This window comes from Aedes albopictus, chromosome 2, assembly GCF_035046485.1.
Source record: "Aedes albopictus strain Foshan chromosome 2, AalbF5, whole genome shotgun sequence".
Lineage (NCBI taxonomy): Eukaryota > Metazoa > Arthropoda > Insecta > Diptera > Culicidae > Aedes > Aedes albopictus.
This window is the reverse complement of record NC_085137.1, coordinates 454703106-454727620: the sequence shown is the minus strand read 5'-3', so window position 1 is coordinate 454727620 and position 24515 is coordinate 454703106. Positions and strand designations below refer to the sequence as shown.

The following is a 24515-nucleotide window of genomic DNA, read 5'->3' as shown; positions in this document are numbered from 1 at the left end:
CAACACACAAAACTCGTGCCGAAGCCAAACAGCTGACGGAAGGACGGAGCTGGTCCCCATTTCCTGGATGCCAGCAGTCAGTGAGCATTCTGAAAATTTTCCTCAAATAGCAAAAAAGCGACACCACATTCGGAAGGCAAAGGCCGATGGTATAATTTATTCAAAAGCTACCCAACTCTAACCGATTTTTTGGATGATTTTGGTTTGAAGGGATTCAAACGGTCGCCACCTTGGAGACGGGGGTGCAGACTGGCATTTGTCATCTAAGAATGAGTTGATGCGCTGTGTCCAAGGGGATTTGTCATTGAATTTTGAAGCAAGCTGGAGTATTTCAATTACAATTAGGAATTCTAACTGAAAATTTCCTTCTGTGCAACTTTGTTTTTGCTAGAGTATTTGTATTTAGTCACCTCCCTACCTTCTCCCTTCTTTGTGGAAAGCCAAGAGACAAGCAAAATCAAGATTGTTACTCAAGTTTTGTTCCAATTGTTGTTTTTGTGCCCTAGCAAAGTTGTGCGAATCTTTATTTGCACACACTTTGGCAAAGATACGGGGAGAGGTGCGCATCACCTTTCGAAGGTATCCGATGCCACTGTCATTTGCTTCCAGCTGTGATGGTAGGTAGTTGGACAAAGAAGCAGGAAACTTTTTAATAAGCGCCCGAGTTTCGCCTCGGCTTGCACTTTTTCTGCGTCACTAGCGGAGTTTTCCTGCTCTGCTTGAGAAAAACTGCTGTTTTGTGGGCTGAACAGGAAATATGACAATGTCACGCTGAACAAATGACAAGTGCTCTCGCTCTAAAGTATCTGTAGGAAGAGACACTTAAAAAGTTGTAAAACTTTCCGGAGTGTTTCTTCTGGCTAATATGGCTCCGCGGGTTGAGAAGTGGACCAAGTGCTTAAAAGTAGCGAACGTAGACGTGTTTTTTTCATTGCAAAGCGTCTTATTTAAGTAGAACATGCAAACAAAGCTTAGAAATATTGAATTATGAACAACAAAAAATATTTTTTTTGTTACGGTCGCCATGTGGTATATCTCGTGCGTACTGAACTCCACTGTTTTTTATGGCACATATACGACAAAAGATAAATTTCTATTCAATAATCTACCGTGAATCGCATATCAGTCCCATGTTTGCAGGATTTCCAATACATATGGGGCATATATGCGATTCACGGCAGCAATCTGATAGTATAACATAAGGACAAAAAAGGATAATATGGAACTAGCTCATTAATTGCAACATAAACATAAGTGATCTTTTGGATATTTGTGGCAGACCTTTCTTTTTATTCGAAAGAACACAATAAAATGAAATTTAGAAACAAAAGCTTCGAAAAACTAATAAATATACACAGTGTTCTTTACGGTCGCCATGTAGTATGTTATGGTAATTATAAGAATACAATAACGGCATGGAAAAAGTCCCAGAGATTCTCAAAGCATGGAAAATATACAAAGAGGGTTGAATTTTGTTTTACTAAAATGGATACATATTATAATAAAAAAAACAAGAAAATGTAATGGAAACAAGACAAAAATAAATTCAAAGATTCCCTGCGAAATTTGCTGAAATGATAAAGATAAAAGCAAGCATGTGAAAAGTTTGGAGCTCATATGGCTGTTTAAAATTTAATTTTTAAAGATCGAGTTTCCAACAGTACATTCTGACTCCTGACTTTACCACGCAGCAACAACTAGCAAACCTGGCTTATGGGAAAATAAGTCCAAAAAGTTTCTTTTTCATCTCCACCCGCCCATCCGCCATTCAACAAACAATCCTTGCCGCCAAAGCATCTCAAAGAAATTTCCACCACCATACCAGTGCAAATATTCGCATATCACATTACCTCTGTATCTACCAACCAACCAGCAGGAAAAAAAGTAGCAACCAACACCGCCATTTGCGCTTTCCTTTTGGTTCGGCTTTTTGATGTTCAGCAAACCGTGTCGGTCTGGGCTCCCGTACCAAATCGGGCAAGGAAAAGCCAAGCCTAGCCGAGGCAAATAGCGCAAATATAAAATTTCGCTTGCCTTTTTTTTTTTTCTTCGCAATGCCGGAACTCCATACCAGCTGATCAGCGCCGAAGTCTAGTTCCACTTGAATATCTAGAAATAAAAAGCGCTAGATACAAAGCCCGGTTAGGATCCTAGTCACATCCCGATTGGAATGCAATTCCAAAATTAGTTCAAAATTGTTTTCAGCATCTGCAGAATGCTTAACGCTGATTTGCTTTTCGTTACTGACGTTTCGGTCTGGCTGTTAGAAATTCCTCAGGCCTAACCAACAAGTTGAAAGATTTGAAAGAAATTATTTTTTTTTGAATTTAACCCGTAACCACCCGGAACGACCTTCCTTTAGTGGAAATGCAATATCTTTTATGTTTTCTAACATTTTACCTTGGAGTCTACTGATTGACTATAAAATTTAAAAATGCTAAAAATGTATGTTACCTCCCCCTTTTGATGGTGGCCGAAAATACGTGGCTTTTTCGTAGTTTTTTGTAAGCTCTGCAATGTTTTCCTCATATTTCATCTTTTTGCTAAACATCAACAGTGTATTACTGCTCTTCATTATCTGTTAAAGCTTTCATCCCAGCCTTAACTTTCAAAGTACTCCGAAGTTTGGTACACAAATACAGTAAAGGCCAATAAGCCTCAAAGCACTGCTTGCTACATGAATTGGGTGATCTAGGTTACTGTAGATTTAATTGTTTTAAGAACTACAGGATCTACCATCGTTTCTGTTCACTCTATCCAAGAAATTCATTCAACGTTGACCTCCGTTAGACCTCGCCATATTATGAGCAACTCGATGCTTTTCCAGTTGGATATTCTATGAAATACAAAGGGCTTCCAATGCACTTTGAATTTTGTGGGACAATATCTACATCGTGTATGATGTTTGTGGAAAGCACTCTATGCCTTAGTGCACGACCATGATGCTTTAGGTTCATTTATGAGATCCTATCCAAACTATTCTGGAATCTGGACCTGAGGGCTGTACTGTTGTTTCTCTTCACTATATCGGCGTATTTTTTTTCCACGCCTATCTCTATCCAGCTTTTTACGCTGTGATGAGGGGTGATTAATTTCCGACAGATCTTGCCGACAGCCCTTGCAGCATCACAGCAACCGAAAATTTCAGTTCACTGCTCCCGAATTGTCAAAAATTTTCACCTGATGTTATCGATGTTACCATTGCACTAAGGGCCAGAATCGCAATCTAGCGGAACTAAATTAATTACTCCAAAACAAAGCATTTCCGACACGTGGTGTCTTCGACAAAGTTGTTTGACATCATCAGAGGCATCTATTGTCAAGAACGTAGTAGTTCGCAACTCGTCCGCATAGGTGGCGGACGAGTTGTTTTACGTCCTAGAGACTTGGCGTCTTTGGCGGAGTTGTTTATTTTGGCAAAATAAACAACTCTTTCTCAGACGTCAAAATTCCACAGCCTACTGTTTTCGAGTTATTTTAAAAATAAAAACCAATCAATGAAAAAACAGTTTTTTGAGCTAATTTTGACATTTTTATCAGAAACCATGTGAGTTTTTTTTCCTAATGCATATGTGTCAAACCAAACACATTGTACGGGAATATGTTGAATATTATCATTAAAAATAAAAAATAAAAATACGAATTACTTTTACGATACATAGTAGGTCAAGCAAATGTCACAACTTTTTCGAAGACATAAACTCTCTAATGTGTAACAGTAAAAAGTTACATGCTGGCACTACTTATATATATACTAGGGTGGGTCATCGGAACATTTTTGTCAGATCAAGGTTTTTTCGACTCCATTTGGGGTCCCTAACAACTGGCTAAAATTTGAGAGGGATCGGTTACGCATACGTTTTGCGCATCGCGATTGAAATTTGTATGGAAATTCGTATGGGAAAACGTGCTTTTTTGTATTTTTCCTATTTCATCTACTAATTTAACTCAAGTCATAATACTAAACCCGTTAAAGTATAATTCATGATATACCTTACAACTTTGCCGAAGACAGCAGGGTGCTAAAATGCTCACAAACAAAGTTATTATGCTCCAAAGTGAGGTATATCGAAATATACAGGGGATGGCCAAAATGTTTGGGATAGGCAACTTTTTTTCTCCCACAATAAAATTCAACATGCTGTAACTTTTCATAGAATGCATCTAAAAATCTCAAATTTTGACTGTTTGTCAACCTATTATATGTGCATCATTGGTACAAATTTGGGCTCGATTGATTAATTTTTCGCGAAGTTAGAACCGTTCGGGTAAAACACTATTATTTAGACAACTAATTTTTGAACTGTCATATCTCGGAAACCCGTGAACCGAATTGAATGAATTTTTTAACGTTTATCAACAATATATTGATACTTAATACGACGTTATAAAATGTAATATTTTCTCATGGCGAATTAAGTTATACCGGGTTGAAGTTTTTACCCGTATAGAGGAAAATAAGTCAAATTTACAATACCACACAAAAATTATTAAATGTGTTCTTCCTTCAATCTAAATAGCCTCCAATATATCTGATTAGAGATAATTTGAGAACAGAAGTGGAAAATCTTTGGATATCAACACTAAAATTTATTCACATTGCACAATGGTCCACGAACCAGATTTACGAGGAAAGATGCATGCAGCGCTTTCAAATGATTTTTTAGACAAATATGGTCTTCTAGAAAGTTATTGCTAATAATAAGGCCCTCTTTCCAATGTACATGAAAATTAGGGTGGTTCATATTTTTACATAAATTGGAAACCAAATTTTTTTATTTGCAAGAATAACTATATACATTCTTCGGAAAAGTTGGAGACCTATCAATTTTGAGCAAGTTTGCTGAAGACAGTTTTTTTGTAGCTTTAAAATTGACCGATCTAGAGATATATTTCTGAATCAGCTTAGGGTGATTCAAGAAAAACAGGTTTTCTGGCTTTAACTATTTCAGTTTCAATTTCTCATCAAAGTCGCCCATGAATCACTTGTAGAGCATTTGAAAACGCGTCGTTTCGTGCGCTGAGACAATCGTTATCTCTTTTGGTTCAAAAGTTATGAGTGTTTTTCTTAAAAAATCATAGTTTATTCAAAAGGCGATATTACGGGTTGGGGCAAAGATAAAAAATATCTTTTTCCAGCATTCAAAAGAAGAAATATTGTCATAAAACATATCAAAAAATTAGAGAGGTGTTATTTTTGTAACTCAAGTAAAAAATACTTGGAAAGTGCCTATTTTTTCTAGAAAATCATCAATATCTTTTGAACGGAATGACGTAGCAACATTCTCAGCGCACGAAAATGTGCGTTTTTGGGAGCTCTAAAAGAGGTTCTTTGATGACTTTGATGAAAAAATTGAAACAAAAAAGTTAGAGCGATAAAACGATTTGTTCTAGCGTCACCCTATGAAAACTATGGGAAAATGATCAAAATTTGGGCAAAACAGTTTTTTCGCTTTATCTTTTTCATTTCAATTTTCTCATCAAAGTCGTCAAAGACCCATTTTTAGAGCTTCCAAAAACGCGCATTTTCGTGCGCTGAGAATGTTGCTACGTCATTCCGTTCAAAAGATATTGATGATTTTCAAGAAAAAATAGGCACTTTTCAAGTATTTTTTACTTGAGATACAAAAATAACACCTCTCTAATTTTTTGATATGTTTTATAAAAATATTTCTTCCTTTGAATGCTGGAAAAAGATATTTTTTATCTTTGCCCCAACCCGTAATATTGCCTTTTGAATAAACTATGAATTTTTAAGAAAAACACTCATAACTTTTGAACCAAAAGAGATAACGATCGTCTCAGCGCACGAAACGACGCGTTTTCAAATGCTCTACAAGTGATTCATGGGCGACTTTGATGAGAAATTGAAACTGAAATAGTTAAAGCTAGAAAACCTGTTTTTCTTGAATCACCCTAAGCTGATTCAGAAATATATCTCTAGATCGGTCAATTTTAAAGCTACAAAAAAACTGTCTTCAGCAAACTTGCTCAAAATTGATAGGTCTCCAACTTTTCCGAAGAATGTATATAGTTATTCTTGCAAATAAAAAAGTTTGGTTTCCAATTTATGTGAAAATATGGACCACCCTAATTTTCATGTACATTGGAAAGAGGGCCTTATTATTAGCAATAACTTTGTAGAAGACCATATTTGTCTAAAAAATCATTTGAAGGCGCTGCATGCATCTTTCCTCGTAAATCTGGTTTGTGGACCACTGTGCATTGATGTAAAAAAATTACATTTTTTCGAGAAAAATCCAAAAAGTGTCAATCCATGATAACTTTTTTTAACGTTTAAAAAGTACCAATGTTTTAATACTTTGAGAAGCATTCACATATTGTTAGTGTACGTTCAAAATTTCATTCATTTCGGTTCACTGGTTTCCGAGATATGACAGCTCAAAAATGAGTTGTCTAAAAAATAGTGTTTTACCCGAACGGTTCTAACTTTGCGAAATATTAATCAATCGAGCCCAAATTTGTACCAATGATGCACATATAGTAGGTTGACAAACAGTCAAAATTTAAGATTTTTTGATGCGCTCTATGAAAAGTTATAGCATGTTGAACTTTTTTGTGAGAGAAAAAAAAGTTGCCTATCCCAAACATTTTGGCCATCCCCTGTATGCTGAAAATGACTTTTTCTGCCATCACTGCCCGCTGGGTGCTATAACTTCGCTGTGTTAAGTGCTAGAGCTTTGGTGTCTTCGACAAACTTTCATAATTTTTCGTGTTCTACAACATTGCCAAAAACGCCAAAGCTCTAGGATGCGAAATAAAAAAGTTTGTATCGCAGCGCCACCTATGCGGGGAGATTTCGAACTAATGTCCAAATGCAATTCAAAGAGCATGTAAATCCAAACAACTTTGCTGAAGACACCAAATTGATAGAATGCATCCACAAAGTTCTATAGCAGTTTATAATTGACCCAGCGGGCAGTGATGGCAGAAAAAGTCATTTTCAGCATATATTTCGATATACCTCACTTTGGAGCATAATAACTTTTTTTGTGAGCATTTTAGCACCCTGCTGTCTTCGGCAAAGTTGTAAGGTATATCATGAATTATACTTTAACGGGTTTAGTATTATGACTTGAGTTAAATTAGTAGATGAAATAGGAAAAATACAAAAAAGCACGTTTTCCCATACGAATTTCCATACAAATTTCAATCGCGATGCGCAAAACGTAGGCGTAACCGATTCCTCTCAAATTTTGGCCAGTTGTTAAGGACCCCAAATGGAATCGAAAAAACCTTGATCTGGCTAGATACGATCAAATTCACGATTTTCCATATAACCCTTGACCCACCCTAATATATACTGTTACTAAAAAGCTATTATCTCAAAAACACCAAAAAATACCTCTCTAAATTTTTGGCAGTATGTTCACCTAGTATTGCTTCGTATTTGCTGAAAATTTGAAGTTGCGATTTTTTGCGCTTTGCGAGATATTGAGGCATGAAATTCACACTGATTTTTCGAACTTGTATTTTTATTTTCGATTTTTAATGATAATATTCAACATATTTCCATACAATGTGTTAGGTTTGACACATACGCATTAGGAAAAAAAATAAACTCACATGGTTTCTGGTAAAAATGTCAAAATTAGCTTAAAAACTGTTTTTTCATTGATTGGTTTTTAATTTTTAAATAACTCGAAAACAGTAGGCTGTGGAATTTTGACGTCTGAGAAAGAGTTGCTTATTTTGCCAAAATAAACAACTTTGCCGAAGACGCCAAGTCTCTAGGACGTAAAACAAATAAGTTGGATGGTGGCACCACCTATTCGGACGAGTTGCGAACTACTACGTTCTTAGCAATAGATGCCTCTGCTGATGTCAAACAACTTTGTCGAAGACACCATGTGTCGGAAATGCTTCGTTTTGGAGTAATTAATTTAGTTCCGCTAGATTGCGATTCTGGCCCTTAGTGCATTGTTACCATCAGCAAATAATCAGTTGACACCAAGGAACCTTTGTTATGGACACAATCAACCCATTACCAAACCGGTAGAATTAGGAACGTTACCTGCATCAATACCGTAGGGGTCGGTCATGGATCAAACGTGGTTTGGAGGACACAGTTCTGTGAACTCCGCAATCTCCTGAAATCGTTGACAGATTTCAGGCTATACATTCGCATTTGGTTTCTGACACTCAGATTTTCGTTACGATCTTGATTGGATTACTGGCAAGGTCCTTCTTAGATTCCTGATGCAATCGTTGATGGATACCGTCCAGCACAACCTGTTAGACCTAGAATCACCCAACTAGGATGAATCTCCCTTAAGTCTGTTGGTGGTTTTGAATTACTATGTTCATGGTTTTTGGTTTGTGTTTAGAGTTTGACTCACAAATATAACTAACTTATTCTTTCCTGTACATTCGCTACCTATGTGGGCGGATTCAGGTGCATAATTTCTTCACAGTAAAGAGCTTTCCATCCATGTTCCCTTCCTTTGAAGAAATTGTGCGCCGGCATTTACTCAGTAGTCAAGTTCTTGGTTGGCTATCAGCTTCGAATTCCCTGCTCTGCATAATTCAGAGATTTGATTTGTCATATTGGGGTGCTGCTATCGTGCGCCTAAAGCAACTCAAACGAGCTTTTCACTCTAATTTTGAAAGGGAATTAAACTTTTTTCGATATTAGTTAGGATATTAAATTCTCAACATTCCAACATCCTGTAAGCTAGTTTTGTTGTGAAGGTAACAATGGTAACAATATGAGAAAACTTTTGACAATTAGAGAGCAGTGAACTGAAATTTTCGGATACTATGATGCTGTAAGGGCTGTCGGCAGCACCTGTCAAAAATGAATCACCCCTCATCACAGCGTAAAAAGCTGGATTGTATCTCAGAAAAATACGAGTGTCCTTATATGTGGTTATTTGGGTGTCCACTGGCATAAAAATTGACTCCTATGTATTTTGAAGATGGTCGGCAATATCTGTGTATTTATTTGTTGTAGCCAATGGAATAAAATCTACGCTACTCTTAGAGCCTCGGAGTGCATTTATGATAACTTTGAAACATTCACTTGGTGATCTAGAACATCCTGACTATCAAGGTCTACAAGCTTTACTCTTGATATTCTTTACTCTATCATTGTAATTCTTTGCACCTCACCAACACAAGGCAAGGTATTAACCAGGCCGGCTTCAGCAAAAATTACTCTTTCACTACAAGCTATGAGTGATTAGATCTAAAAGTTGCTACGGATGGTGTAGTAATGATGGAACTTCGATTAAAATCCTAAGGAAAACTAAAAATGACGATAGAGTATCACCAGTTTCAAAAAAAGAAAAGATTTGTTAAGAAATATATTCAGAATTTGCTCTGAAATTTCTCTGAAGACATCTCTCAAATTTTTATCGAAGTGTTTTTTTCCTTGAATTTTTTGCGAGATCCCTCATTGGAATTTCATCGCAACCCTTATTTTTCGCAATTTCTCATAATTTTCCCGCGAGTTTTTCCATCATTTTTTAAAGTCCTGGTGGTTTGCCGGAGATTTTCTAGGTTTCTCCAGGAGTTTCCCCCAAGATTCCATCTAGATCAACCTCTAGAAGCAGAGTTTATTCCGATTTTTTTCAGTGTCCCGAGATTTCTGAGAATTGTGTCTGGGATTTCTTCCATAGAAAAAAATAAATGAATAACAAATTTTTCTGGAGATGTTTGCGAGATTTCGTCAGAACTTTTCCCAGGAATTTCTTCCACAGAGTTTAGCGGATTTGTTATTGGTTTTCTTTGCAAGATTTCGCCCGTAGTTCCGAGATTTTCTAAGAGTTTTTCAAAGTTTTTCCTTGAAATGCCCAATTTTTTTAGATTTTTCCAATTAGTATTTGGTTCAAAAGTTTATCATAAGATTTTAACCTGGAGTCCTTTCTATATTTCTTCAGAAAAATCTCTACAAATAATTTCAGAGTTCTTTCCGGAATCCCTATCGACAATTGTCTGGAGATATTGTGTGCTTTTTTTGCTTTGAATTAAAATTTGCTTCCAAAACGCTTGCTGCTGGGACTCTTTCTTGAGTTTATCTCGGAAAATCTTCAGGGAAACCTTTAAAAAATTTCCAAGAAATCCTTTTAACAAATACGAATATCAGCAGTTACTCCTGCAGAAATCACAAAAAAAAAACTCAGGATAAAATCTCAAAAAAAATCTTGGGAGAATGTCCAGGATAAAACCATAACATAAGAGATAAGTGATAAGAGATGTCCCGGGAGCAACACCGAAAGGTATCCTTTAAAAGAAGTATCGGAAGAAACTCCGAGAGAATTCTTGCGTGAAATTTCTAGAGATATCACCGGTGATACTTCTGTAAAAATCTCAGAAAAACTCTAGAAGGAAGCTCACGAAAATTTGAGGAAATTGCAGGAGAAATAGTGGAACTCCTGCAGAAAGTTCGTGATGTACCTTTGAAGAAATCCTTGGAGGAGTTATATTTAGTAGCAATTTCTAAAATAACTTCTGCGGAAATTCTGGCAGAAATCTCGGGATGATCTCCTTAGGAAATCTCAAGAGGAACACTGAAAGAAAATGCAAAAAATACTCAAGAGGAATCCTGAGAGAAACTCTAAGATAAATTTGGCGATATGTTTCCCGAGTTTCTCAATGTAATTCTGCCGGAGATCCTTTAAAAGTTGCTTCAGAAATTCTCGAATTGGTTATACAACAGTTTGTCCGGAGTTTTTTGCGATTTTTCTGCAGATGTTCTTCCAAGGATTTCATCCAAAGAGTATTCCGGGATTTCTCTTGGCTTTCCTAGCGGGATTTTGTCCATGCTTCCTTCCAGATTTCTCTAAGAGATTTTCAATGTTCCTCCTTAAATTTCCATAATATTTCCTCCTCACCCCCATTACTTTTTTTTAGATGTCCCAGTTTTGCTCAGGATTTCTTCCGAAGTTTTCGAGATTTCTCCAATTAGTCTTTTGGTCTAATAGTTTCTCGCAAGATTTCACATGGATTCCTTCCGATATTTCTCAGGGATTTTACAAAGAAGTTCGTAAGTATCCCAGAAGATGTTCTAAGAAAAACTCAAATAAAGATCCCTGCAAGGAACGTTTACAAAAATCCAAGCACAAGAGCACCCAGAATCTCGAGACAATTTTCGATAGGCATTCCCAAAAAAAAAAAACTCTGGGAGTAGTCCTGGGAAAATCTCTGAAAAATAATATCAGAAAGATCACCGCTAGAAATCATGTAAGATTGTAAGCAAATACGAAGAAAAGCCTGGAGAAACACCCGAAAGAAGTATCAGCAATAACTTCTGAAGAAATCCCGAAAGAAACTCCGGATGAAATGCTGGAAATTATCTTGGGAAAATGCCTAGTATAAATCTGTAATAACTCTGAGAGACGTCCCAGCAGCAACCCTGGAAGCAATCTTTTAATAGAAGTCCCGGAAGAAACTCCGACAGAATTCTCACGATAAACTGTAAGAAATATCCCTAATGAAACTTTTGTAGAAATCCTGGAGAAAACTCCAGAAAGGAGAACCTTCAGAAGAAATTTTCGGGAGGAACTCCTGTTGAATGTCTAGTCTAGTCTAGTCTACACATACACAGCCATTCATTGAAAGAATCCTGGAAAGTGATAGAATCGACTACTTCTACCATTTTTCTTGTCATTATCAATACTTGCAAGGCATCGGAGATGTATTACATGTATTGAAGCGGCCAGGCTTACTGTGCAGCGTCATTGAATACAATTGAATAAAACTATGGAATGGCGACATCTCGTCAGACGCTCCGTATCGTGTCATAAATGTGAAGCAAAAACGTTGGAAGTGACGTTGCTAAGAAATTAATGCCACTCTGTTGGTGTCCTACTTCCTGGGATGGGACATAGGTATTTGCCCCTTATGTCCTGGCTCGAAAGCCTAAGCTTAAGCGCCATTGCTCGCTCTCTGAAACGAGAAGAAAATATAACGATCCCTTCCCCGGGTGAATTAAATAACCTGCATTATAAGAAGGAAAGTAAGCAGTATGATTTCCACCGGCAACATTTAATAAGAGTATGCTCTGTTTGGAAAAAATAGCATACATCAATGATGAATTAGAAAGATCTTACCAATATCCAAATTCAATGCCCGGTATCCTCTGTCAACGAGTAAGTTATCCCAGAAGATATTCCGACAAAAACTGAAAGAAAAATTCCTGCAAGTAAATCGGGAGCAACTTTTAAAGAAATCCAAGCAAAAAAAAACTCAGAATCTCAAGACAATTTTCGGAATTACGAATCCTGGAAAGAGATCTGGAAGTTATTCCGGAACAATCTCTAAAAATAATCTCAGAAAGATAACAACAAGAAATCTTTTAAACAAATACGAAGAAAAGCCTGAAAAAAGATAACACCTGAAAGAAGAATCAGCAATAATTCCTGAAGAAATACCAAAAGGAACACTGGATGGAACCCTGGAAATTATCTTGGGAGAATTTCTACCCAGACAACCAGTTATTATATATGGTGTTGCATAAGATGATAAGGTGGAGGCCATATGCGTGCATCCCTTCATTTAGGGGCATGTAAAAAGTACGCATATCGGCTCCACTTTAACCCTCTAATACCCAATTTTTTATTGTGATCTAATTATCATTTTTCGTCATCTAAAATCGATTTAAACATGTTTTGGAAGATGATTCCTTTTAATTCTCGATTTTGTGAATTTCAGTTTTTGATTTTTCTAATTTTTATTTTTGAACATCCCCACACTTTTATATTTTTCCTGGTAGCCTATTTGGGGTACGGATTTTTTGGGATGAAAACATTTTGAGATTTTATGATTATTGTTGAAATATTTTTATTTTAAATTTTTCTCATATAAAATTTTATTTTCCGTGTTATTTTAAGGCAAATAATTTTAGAGTGTATTCGATCCCCTTAAACTATTAAACAAGGATAGAATGGTTTGGGAAAAAATTAAAATATGTTAATTGTAGCGATTCAATACGAAATAAACAATGACTTCTAAAAGGTGACCAAAACATCAATTTTTCAATGATTTATGAAAAATGTAAATACGCTTTAAAATACACCAAAAACCATTTTGAGATATACAAAACAGTCCTAAATATCAGCCAAAAATATAAAAATTTGGAATTCCATCGAAACAAAAATTACAAAAATGCTCAAACTATACCCCGTCTAAAGGCGGGGTTGGGTATTAGAGGGTTAACATCTGGTGCAACATTTTATACGATCACTGGTTGACTGGGTAGTATTAAGGTTAATATATAACGAAGCCACACCTCAAATTTTCAAGAGCACAAATCTGAAGAACCGAAAGTCGGTTTGCGCTGAAAAGTCGATCGTTAGGTAACCCGCTGGTGGGGACCAATCGATCAACTTTTCAGGGCAAACACTTTAACATCTGATGCAACATCTTATTCGATCACTTTGAGGGACGTCCCAGTAGCAACACCGGTAGGAATCATCTAAGAGAAGTCCCGGAAGAAACACCGACAGAATTCTCACGAGAAACTGTAAGAAATATCCCTGGTGAAACTTCTGTAGAAATCCTGGAGAAACTCTATAAGGATGCTCATGGAAATTTCTTGAACAAATTGCAGGAGAAACTTCCGAAAAATCTCGGAAACTCCTGAAAAAAAAAACTTGGTGGAGCTCTAGTACGCATTCATGGAACAACTTCTGTAGAAATTCAGGAAGAAATTCCGGGAAAATCTCCTGAGGAAATCCCAAAAGGAACCGGGATGTACATGATTATATGTGCATCGTTGGTACAAATTTGGGCTTGATTGGTTGAACCGTTCTCGTCAAACACGTTTTTTTCGACAACTAAATTTTGAATATCTCGGAAACCAGTTCACCAGTACACATAATTTAAATTATCTAAAACACCTTACCCTTAGACATATTTTAGATTTTTTTTTAATTTTCATATTAAAATATTGAAAATATTGAAACATCAAGTAAAAAATGACACATTTTTTAGTGTTTTTGACTGGAAATGTTCAATGGCATCTTTGAAAATATATTTAAGAAAACCTTAGAGGACTTTCTGAAAGAATCCCCAGAGTAATTAACAGAATGAAAATTCTAGAAGAATCTTCAGAATTATTTGTGAAGGAGTGTTCAATAAAGTTGCCAGCATAAATATTGAAGAATTTTTTGAAAGAATCCTCCGACATATTTCTAGACAAGAATCTGAGGAAACCTCATAGAAATTTCTGAAGGCTGGATTACTTTTGGGCATTCGCAAATAAAATCTTAATATAATATTCTGAGAGAATCCTCGGAGCATTCCTTTAGAGCATCCATTTAGTGAGAATTCCAGGATGAAAACATGGTAGGAATTCAGTTACACAGAAATTGTTATTGTAAATTCTCGGACGAGTTTTTGGAAAAAATCCTCACATAAACTTCTCGAGGAAAAAAATTGCGAGAAATTCTGGTAAAAGTTTCTGAATCCTCAAATAAATTTATTTTGATCTTTTTCGATGAATTTCTGGGGGCGTTTTCGCACAATTTTGAAGAGATCCTTGCAGAATTTTTGGAGGAATCCTCGGAGCTGCTTCTAGCAGACTTATCCTTGGAAAATTTTATGAATTTATGTTTTTTGAAGAACAACTGGAGATATTTTTGAAAGTTTTGGAGTAATTTCAAAAGGCATTCTTGGAAGAATTCTTGCAGAAATCTCTTAAGGAATTCCAGCAGGAATTTCTGGAGTAATTCAAGCATCAAATTCTGTAGAAAAAATTGCAAGAGGAATCTGCGAAAAATGGACTAAGGCATTTCTGGAATCTTTTTCGGAGAAATTTATGAAAAATTTCATACGGAATTTCAGGAGGATGATCGAAAACTTTTTTTAAAAATCCACGAAAATTTTTTATATAAATATTGGTACAAATATTAAGTTACAGTAGAGGCGGATTCACTGGAAGAATCATCAGTGTAATTTCTGAAGAAATCCCTTAAAACATCTTTGAGCTAATTTCTAAAGGATTCAAAGGATCGTCTATAGGGAATTATCGGACAAATCCTCGGAGAAAGTTCTGTCGGTATCATCTGGGAATACATGCTGGAATTTTCAAAGTAACTTCCGGATAAATCCTTGAAGAGATGTCTTGAGAAATTGCTGAAAAAATCCTCAGAGGTGCTCTGACAATTGGATGACTTACCACCTTCTGGGCATTATCTCTTAAGAATCCTAGGAGGAATCTTAAAATGAAATTCTGGATGAACTGAATGATTTATATTTTTATTGTATTACTAGTTTCAGTTTACTATTGTGTCCTGTTCGGGTATCAAGGATAATAGTGGTAGGCGTAGGCAACGACGGCGACGCTACGACGACGACGACAACGACGACATCGACGTCTATTAATGGATCAAACCAATAATCGGAGCGGAAGTGAATAGCAAAATTGCAAAAGAAGTGAAACAGATTGGCAAAAGCGGGTCATCTATCATTCTTACTGATTGGTTAGGCACTGAGAAAAAATACTTTCAGCATGGATGGAAGTTTCTAACAGTTTAGTGTTCAAATATTGGTAAGTACAATTTTTAAAAGGGCGTGAATAGAGCCTTTTCTCACTAAATATTGGCGAATCAGCTCAAGTTTACGTTTATAATTACTATCATGAAAAAAAAGGATGTTCTCACTTGATGGTTACTAACATTTTAATGGAAATATGACGAATTTTAATTAATTTTTAAGACAAAATTTGGTTTCAATGATACATATTGCCCTTAAATGGCATTTACCAGATTTGCTGGAGTGCCTGAAACATACTGGAAAAACTAGTAATTAGAAGACACAGAATTTTGCTAATTGATAAATTGAGAGATGAAATTTGTGAAAAAATCGCGTTCTGGTGGGATTCGAACCCACGACTTCGCTGTAGTTGGTGGGCACAAACGCGAGTGTGTTGTGGATTGGCATCTAAGCCGAAAGAGTGATGGGTTTGTGGAAATGGTGTGTTCACGGTGTGGTATCGGAGTCAGTTTGGCTGCCGCAGAATCGTTACTGGTTCTGTGTATTTGTTGGTTAAAGCGCCGGTCTAGCGAATACGAAGTCGTGGGTTCAAGTCCCACCAGAACGCGATTTTTTTTCACAACTTTCATCTCTCCATTTGTCAATTAGCAACACTCAATTACAAGTTTTTCCGGTTTATGGAAGCAAATTTGCTCTTGCACATAGTTAATCGAGACAAACAACAAACTTTCGAATTCTTCCAATCCGACGATTTCCTTCAGTGTACGTCCCAGGAATCCTCTGGAACTAGAGGTTCCATTTCCCGACCATTTTGGTTGTCCCGGGATTCGGGATAAAATTTGTTGCTTGTCCCGGGAAATCCCGGGATCCCGGGAAATTTTTCAATGTGCTTAAAAACGCATTTTTGCGATCAGGAATATGTTTTATTCGTCAATTTAAAAAATCAATGGTTCAAATCAAGTAACTGGTCTTATCAATTTGAATTCGTTCTTTGAAAATACGACTGCAAGAAGCAAATGTTATTAATGATTTCATCTGGCAGCCAGGGTTGCTTTTTAGTTAGAACAGATATTTCCGGAGTTCGATTTTCAGTTTAATGTTATTCATGATTTCATCGGGCAGTCATGGTTACTTTTTAGAACGGATCTTCCCGGAGTTCGATTTTCAGATTCGGACTCAACTTACCATGTAGCTCAAAAAGTAACAGCTACTTCGCAATTATTTTGAAAAAATCAATCATTGCCGAATCAGTCTAAGACGGGTTGGCATATTACTTTATAGCCGATTCCAGTTCTTCACGCATGCTCGATGGTGTTATGCGCACAGACAAACAGACGTCTCACTCTACTCACTTCTCATCGTTACACTTTTTAACGGTTAGTTCAAATATATTGTAGTTCGCAAATTGCTCGGTCGTGGCGCTCGCATCGTTTTCGCTCTTGCTTGACGTTTGCTCACTACCCCGCCACTTACTGAGTGGTTTGCGTAACACAGCCTGGTTAGCATTGGGCGATTATGTTTTCATGACGATGATTTTTATCGCAATCTGTTAAAAGTGATACGTCTGTTTGTCTGTGTTATGCATACAGGACAATCCAGCATTCAATTCGGCAGCATCATTATCGGTCTGTCTTTGGCAGTCTCGCAACAATCGTACTCCCAGTTCCTCGATGAACTTAATCATTTACGTTTTCGATGAGCTTTCCAGTTCTGCTGGCACTTGCGTTGACGACGGAAGACCTTGAAGGAACTTTAGCGCTGTTAGTATTTCATATGGCGCCGTTTGATGATTCTGTTCATGATTGCATGGAAGAGGTCGTTTCCAACTTTGGAGTTACTTTTCGAAAACTTCGAATACAAGAAACTCACGCTGCATTCCGCAGACAGTAATATAGCATCTCGTCTTACCAATGCTTCCGAAGCGAATCTGATTGTCTGAAGAGCTTCTTGAAGGTTTTTTTTTTCAACCTCAAAATCATTGTCCAACATAAGTCTAGAAAACCCTATTTCGAAAAATTTTTCTTTGATGCAATCATAATCGTGAATGAAGTGCTCCAGCATCGTTTCAGCAGTATTCCAACGAGTTTTGATGTCCACACACAGTTGAAGTGGTTTATGTAACATTTTCGTAATTTTTCGTTGAAGGCGATTTTCGAAAAAAAAATCACGACTCTTCGAGTACGTTTCAGAGACTCTCCAAATTCAAATCAAAGCGAAAAAAATGTGTAAGAAATGTGTGTCCCGGGAATCCCGGGATTTTCGGGACGGAGAAAAAAATTATCCCGTGATTCGGGAAATCCCGAATTTTTCAAGATCCCGGGATTTTTTGTCCCGGGATATCCCGGGTTGGAACCTCTATCTGGAACCCCATTTTCCCGATATTACGCCCTCACCCCCAAAAAGCCATCATTTGCCGTAAATAAACTCACAGTGTCTCGCTCGCTACCACTTAAAAGCCTTCCCCATCCCGTCCAACATCGACCAGCGCGATGATCGTTCGTTTGGCAAGGTGTAAATTTGCATTTATTGACAAATATAGGTTGAAGTGCTGCCGCTGGCTGCTGCTGCCGCTGCGGCAGGCACCAGAGCACCAGACTATCGATTTTGAGTGGTTGTTTATGTTTATTGTTATTCGGTGATTTTGGTGGGCACCCGACTGCAGGGCACTCGGCTATGGAGACGCCCTTTTATGATGTTGCGGGAACTGTGCGGGCGGTGTGTTGGGGAAGGTTGGAAAAGCTGGTTGAAGTGAAATCAATATCAAAGGCTTTGGGTGAAAACGGAAGGCTGGATAATGCAGCTGTAGTGTTGTATTTGTTACAATTGAATGGCAACAACTTTAATATGACAAAATATTGCTAACATAAGCTTATGCAAAAAAAACTGTATTTTGTTGAATATTTCATCTAGCAATTGTGGGCCTCGTGGCCGTGCGGCAAGAGGCGTCAATCATCTAGGCGTTTCATGAGCCTCTGAGTGTGGGTTCGATTCCCGCTCCAGTCCAGTCGGGGAAAACTTTTCGTCAAACGAAAAAATCTTCACTGCGCCTCCCAGGTAACAATTTGATGTTGTACAAACGTTTCTCCAACTATTTTAAATCAGCCATCATTTGAACAAAAGCTAAGCACGAGAGGTACAATCCTTTATTCAGCTCCTAAACATCTAATTTTGGTGATTTTAATTAACCTTTAGCTGATTTGAGGTTTATTGGAAGGCTGATTTAAGGCTTAATACGCGCCTGATCAGTAATCAATTAAATTTATTATTTGTGTGAAAATAAAATAAAAACACCTTCGTGGGCCTAGTTTTACCATTGCCTGCGTCTATTTCCAGAAGATATGTTTAGGAATGTATAAATTAATCTGTGGGAAAACTAGGAATTGAACTCTGACCTTCTGATTTATAGTCACTCACCTTAGCACCTACACCACACACAATTGAATACATATCCTCGAAAATAAAAGCATTACTTGTTGTGTCTGAATAGTCAAGAACATAAGTTAAACCAAGTCTGTATTGAGGTTAAATAAGCGATGTGGACTTCACGAAAACCATGCTTGGGTCAGCTGTCAGAAAATGTTTGATTAAAGGTTGAACAACCGATGATTAATTCTGCATGTCTGTGTAAGTTTTAAAGCTGGTTACCCAGATGAATAATATTCTATTCAACTTGATATTCAGCCATCTATGTATTGCTGATTAAAGAAGTTGAATAAGCCATACTTCAGACCATTATTCAGCTATTATTGTGTTCAGCCATTGAAACCATTAACCAGCAGTTTGTTCAGCTAATACTCTTACTGTTCAGCATTAATTGTTACTTGGGTAGTGCTTGTTCAGTCTGTACAACTTCTGGTTGAAGACGGTGTATTGTCTTAAATAACAAAGATTCTTGAGTAGTGAATCTGTGGTATGATGGTTAAATAATATTCATTTCACGTCAAGAACGTTGGTTCGAATCTCATGCCATACAATCTCACAAAATGTGAATAGAAGAGAAGTAAATCTATTGGTTTCGAAATAAAGGCTAGGGCTAAATCTGACAAAAGAAAACGTAGAATTCTGAGACCCTTTTCACTTGAGTTTAACTTTTTACTTAAATTCATGTGAAGAACAAAAAGAACAAGAGCATTTTTTATAATCTTTATGTGAATTTTAACTAAAGCAAATGCTCCACTCAAGAACGAAAGCTTCGAAATGTTACAATTTTTGCCTTAATTTTTTGAAACTTTAACCTAGTGAACCGAGAGATATTTTCTCTAATTTTCCTTATTTTTAATTACGGCGTCGATCGAATTGCTTCAAAAATAATTGTCATAAAAGATGCAGTCGAACCACGATTCCAACTTCGCAACTCTCCAAAATTAGCCTAAGTGCTTCCTGCGAATTCATTTGAAATTCCGCTGAAACCCCATTCAGCTCAGCAGTCAGTGAGAGGAAGTCACTTTCTTACACTCGCCCCTCACAATAGCACAAAATCAAGATTTTTACCCCCGCCCTTGATGTGTGTGGCGTGGTTTGTTCTGTACACTCGCTTCACGCTCCACGACGATTCCTGCCTGCTTGCCTGTATCGTTCCGGATGTGTGAAAATGAAAAGTTTTCATCCGCTTGTTGACTCACTTCGCCGTGCCTCGCCGTATTCTCACAACGCCTCTCCTTAAAGCTTGCTTCTGCTTCCGAAGCAAGTCTGTTTGTTTGTGTGTGTACCGTATGTGTGTGGTCTAAATTTGTTCTATTTTGTTGTGGTAAGTCGGCGGAACGAGGCTCATGTTTGCTTTCGTTAGGCGGAAGTTTTGCTCTCGAAATTTATGCGCCTTTCACTGCGATCCCATTTCAAGTAGATAAATTTGATGGAGTTGAATCCTTTTGAATTCAGCGTCGTAGCAGTGTTGCCATACTTTGGGACTTAAAGGGGAATACCAATTGGACGTTTCTCAAATAACTACCTGGGCACAAAACATAAAGAACATATACAGGGGATAGACAAAATGATCGGGACAGGCAAAATTTTCACTTTTCAAGAAATGTCCAATTAGCTGTAACTTTTCGAAAAGCGCATCAAATATTCTCAAATTTTCACTGTAAGTTGATCAACTGTTTGTGTATCAGTGGACAAAATTTGGAAAAGATCAAGCCATTCTGCACGAAGTTATAAGCATTTTAGAAAAAGGTAGAACTATCCGATAGCCAACTTTGAGCTGTTATATCTCCAGATTCAATGAACCGAATGCTATGAAATTTTGTCCATTTATGACTTATATAATGAGCTCTGAAAAACGTTTGACTTATTAACGAGAGAAAAAGTTATAGCGGTTTCATTAACTTTACGATTTTTTAGTAAATTGATCTATTTTTAATATGCATCCCATTACCTTTTCAATGAATTGCCGCCCATGTTGTTACTTTCTTTCAAAACATTTTTGTATTCAAGACAATCAGAGGGAATTTAAATAAACTATAGGGTATTGGTTCCCTTATTAAGCATGTGGCTCCCATTTTCATCCCACGAAAAACAAAGGATTGAAGCGCTGTTTGTTTTGTTTTTTATTTTTGTATTTTTTTTTAGAAGTGAGCACCCATGAAAACAAAAAGAACGGAGTCAATCGGTGCCGTAATCGCTTGTTTTCGAATAGGATGAAAATGGGAGCATGAGATTACTGATGGTACACAAACCCTAATTAGTATCTTGAATTTTGAAACGATGTTGAAATTTAAGAAAATTTTGTGTTTTATTAGAAAAATAATCTAATCGTTATAATTTTCTTCCGTGTTAAGAATTTTCAGTTATGTCAAAAGTTTTTCAGAGCTCATTATATAAGTCATAAATGGTCAAAATTTCATTGCATTCGGTTAATTGAATCCGGACATCTAACAGCTCAAAGTTGGCTATCGGATAATTATAGCTTTTCTTAGACTCTTTATAAATTTGTGCAGAATAGTTCGATCTTTTTCAAATTTTGTCCACTGATACACAAATAGTTGATGAACTTACAGTGAAAATTTGAGAATATTTGATGCACTTTTCGAAAAGTTACAGCTATTTGAATTTTTTTTGAGAAGGGAAAATTTCGCCTGTCCCGAACTTTTAAATTGAGATGCAGAGGATAGACAAAATTTTCACTTTTCAAAAAATGATTAATTAGCTGTAACTTTTCAAAAAGTGCATCAAATATTCTCAAATTTTTACTGCAAGTTGATCAACTAGTTGTGTATCAGTGGACAAAATTCGGGAAAGATCGGGCTATTCTGCACGAAGTTATAAGCATTTCAGAAAAAGGTAGAATTATCCGATAGCCAACTTTGAGCTGTTATATCTCTGGATTCAATGAACCGAATGCTATGAAATTTTGTCCATTTATGACTTATATAATGAGCTCTAAAAAATGTTTGACTAAACTTGAAATTAATAATAAGAGAAAAAGTTATAGAGATTTCATTAATTTCTCTTTCAAAACATATCTGTATTCGACACAATCGGAGGGAATTTTAATGAACTATAATTAGTATCTTGAATTTTGAAACGATGTTGAAATTTAAGAAAATTTGGTGTTTTATTAGAAAAATAATCTAATCGTTATAATTTTCTTCCGTGTTAAGTCATAAATGGTCAAAATTTCATTGCATTCGGTTCATCGAGTCCGGAGATATAACAGCTCAAAGTTGGCCATCGGATAATTATAGCTTTTTTTAGAAACTTTATAACTTCGTGCAAAATAGTTCGATCTTTTTCAAATTTTGTCCACTGATACACAAATAGTTGATGAACTTACAGTGAAAATTTGAGAATATTTGATGCACTTTTCGAAAAGTTGCAACTATGTATTTGAAATTTTTTCGAGAAGGGAAAATTTTGCCTGTCCCGATCATTTTGTCTATCCCCTGTAGATGTAATTTTAGAATAACGATCAAAATATTTCAATTTATATTTAGCCCACAAGATCATAATCACCACACGAAGAAATTTTTCTCTGTGATTGTAAAATACGATGTTTCGCATGCAGAAAAACTACGCACATATTTCCTGAGACGAAGGAAACTATTTGTTTAAAATTAACCGTCGAAAAAAAGTAATTTATTTTGTTTTTCCTGCATTTTCACTTTGAAGTGTTGCAGGGTTTTTTTGTGGGATGTGCATTGAAGCCCAGTTCGATAAGTGAATCTAACGAAGTGAAAATTGAATGGTGATGAAAAACAATTCGGCTAGCGCTAATCTGAAGTGGTTGCCTTCGTCATATGCAAGACGAGAAAAAAAAATGAAGTTGTAAGTGGAGTGAAATCGAAACGTGATATTTTACGTAATTATTCAATTTTCAGTACTATAGGGGGTGGTTATTGATAGTCTACAACTGTTTGCTTAAATTTGATGAGCCACTGGCAAAGGTAAATTGGAATATCTTAAATTATCGGTTATTTTCCGTCTGATATGACGGGAATTAACGCATATGACGAAGTAGATTCCTACTCTAACTAAACCATTACACTTTTTCTTTAACAAGCACGAGAAGCAATTTCCTTATGCAACGCACTTTGATATAGGTACCTAGATAAATTTTCCCGAACTCCAAACATACGAAGTATAGAATCCATGTGTGCTTTTTGTACTCACCTACGCCGTTGGGCGGCGACCGCAGCCCTCTGGGCGGCCTGCGCTATCAACAGCGGCGAGGCGGCTGCTGCGGCCGCTGCCGCTGCATTCATCGGCTGGTTGGCTGCTGCTGCTGCGGCGGCGGCTGCCGCCTGGTTCGACGAAGCCGCAGCTGCTGCGGCTGCGGCAGCGGCGGCCGATGTTGGTGCCGCACCGGCTGCTGCGGCGGCCGCTAGGGCTGCCGCCGATTGGGCTCCGGCTGCTCCGACGGTTGCTGCCGTTGTTCCTATCCAAGGCCAGGCGCCCATCGACAGGCGGTAACCTACGTGGGAGGGAGAAGATAACGGAACGAAAAACGGTGAAATTGTTTTTAAATGCTTCGCCATTTATCTCGGTTGTTTTTTTTTTGGGCGACGAAAAAAGGGTACGATGCATGCGAAGGTGTGTACACAGCAAAAAATAATATAAGTGAAGTTTTGGACTAGATTCGAACACTGGTCGTCGCTCAACACAGGCACGCGCCCCATCTCTCCCGGCTATTTCTCCATGCTAGAAAAAGAGCGATAATCAATGCCAAAGGCTACGTACGTCTGCTAATTTCAACCCATTTTTTTTTGCTGTGTACCACCAAGCAAAGACCTGCTTATAAAGTAATCAATTAATTAGCTTTTCCAGACGAAAAAGGTTTTCTACATTACAGTCGTAGGGGAGAAACCTCAATAAAGGAAAGAAAAAAAGAAGCAAAAACAAACTAAAATTGATGCTGGCTGACTATCTGACTCTCAACCAACCAAGTCCCACCCAGGCAGAATCCCAGCTGCAAAATGTTCCGTCGAAACAGTTCGACGTTAATTAATTGATGGAGCGCATTTGCGTCGTCATGGGAAAGATCAATACGAGGATTATATGGCTCTCTTCTCTAGCTTAAATGATGATGGGAAGTGTGGGCATCATGGGCAGTGCTCAACTTTTCTACTCTCTCGTTCGAAATTGTTATTAATTTTCCGCAACAACCAGACTCCGAAAAAAAAAGCAGCGCCAACCTACAACAACAACAACAGTGTAACCATAAAGTATACCCCATATCGAAATGATGCTCCTCAGCACCCTCTCTAAACGCGCGGGGGATTTCAGCTGTAGAGCTGTATGTATCAGCTCGGTCGCTGGAGTCTGCTGGAGTGGAAAATGGAGGTTGTTTCGCGTTTGATGAGTAGTGTAATAAAATAAATTGTTTGATCCGAGTCCGCAACTGGGAGAAGTGGGGAGCTGACGGATCGGGTTGGATTTTAACCATCTGGTTTTGACCAGAACCAAATTACTGAAAGCGAAGCACTGAAAGAAAGATCAATAAACAATTATAATTGAAGTCAAAACCATGATAGGGATTGAATTAACGCGCTGATTGCAATGTTCAACATCCCAAGTAACGTGATATTCATGATATTTGACAGCACTGCATGCAAGATCAC

The 24515-nt window shown here is 37.2% G+C and overlaps 1 protein-coding gene across 11 annotated transcripts in view; it reads right to left on the bottom strand.

Moving 5' to 3' along the window:
* LOC109419707 (RNA binding protein fox-1 homolog 1) overlaps window positions 1-24515 on the bottom strand; it is an 823173-nt gene that overhangs the window by 93934 nt on the left and 704724 nt on the right. For all 11 annotated transcript variants that reach the window (XM_062853919.1, XM_062853914.1, XM_062853920.1 and 8 more), the window contains one exon: window positions 23068-23368. In XM_062853919.1, the coding sequence (XP_062709903.1) occupies window positions 23068-23368 (301 nt within the window). The remainder of the gene's footprint in view (window positions 1-23067; window positions 23369-24515) is intronic.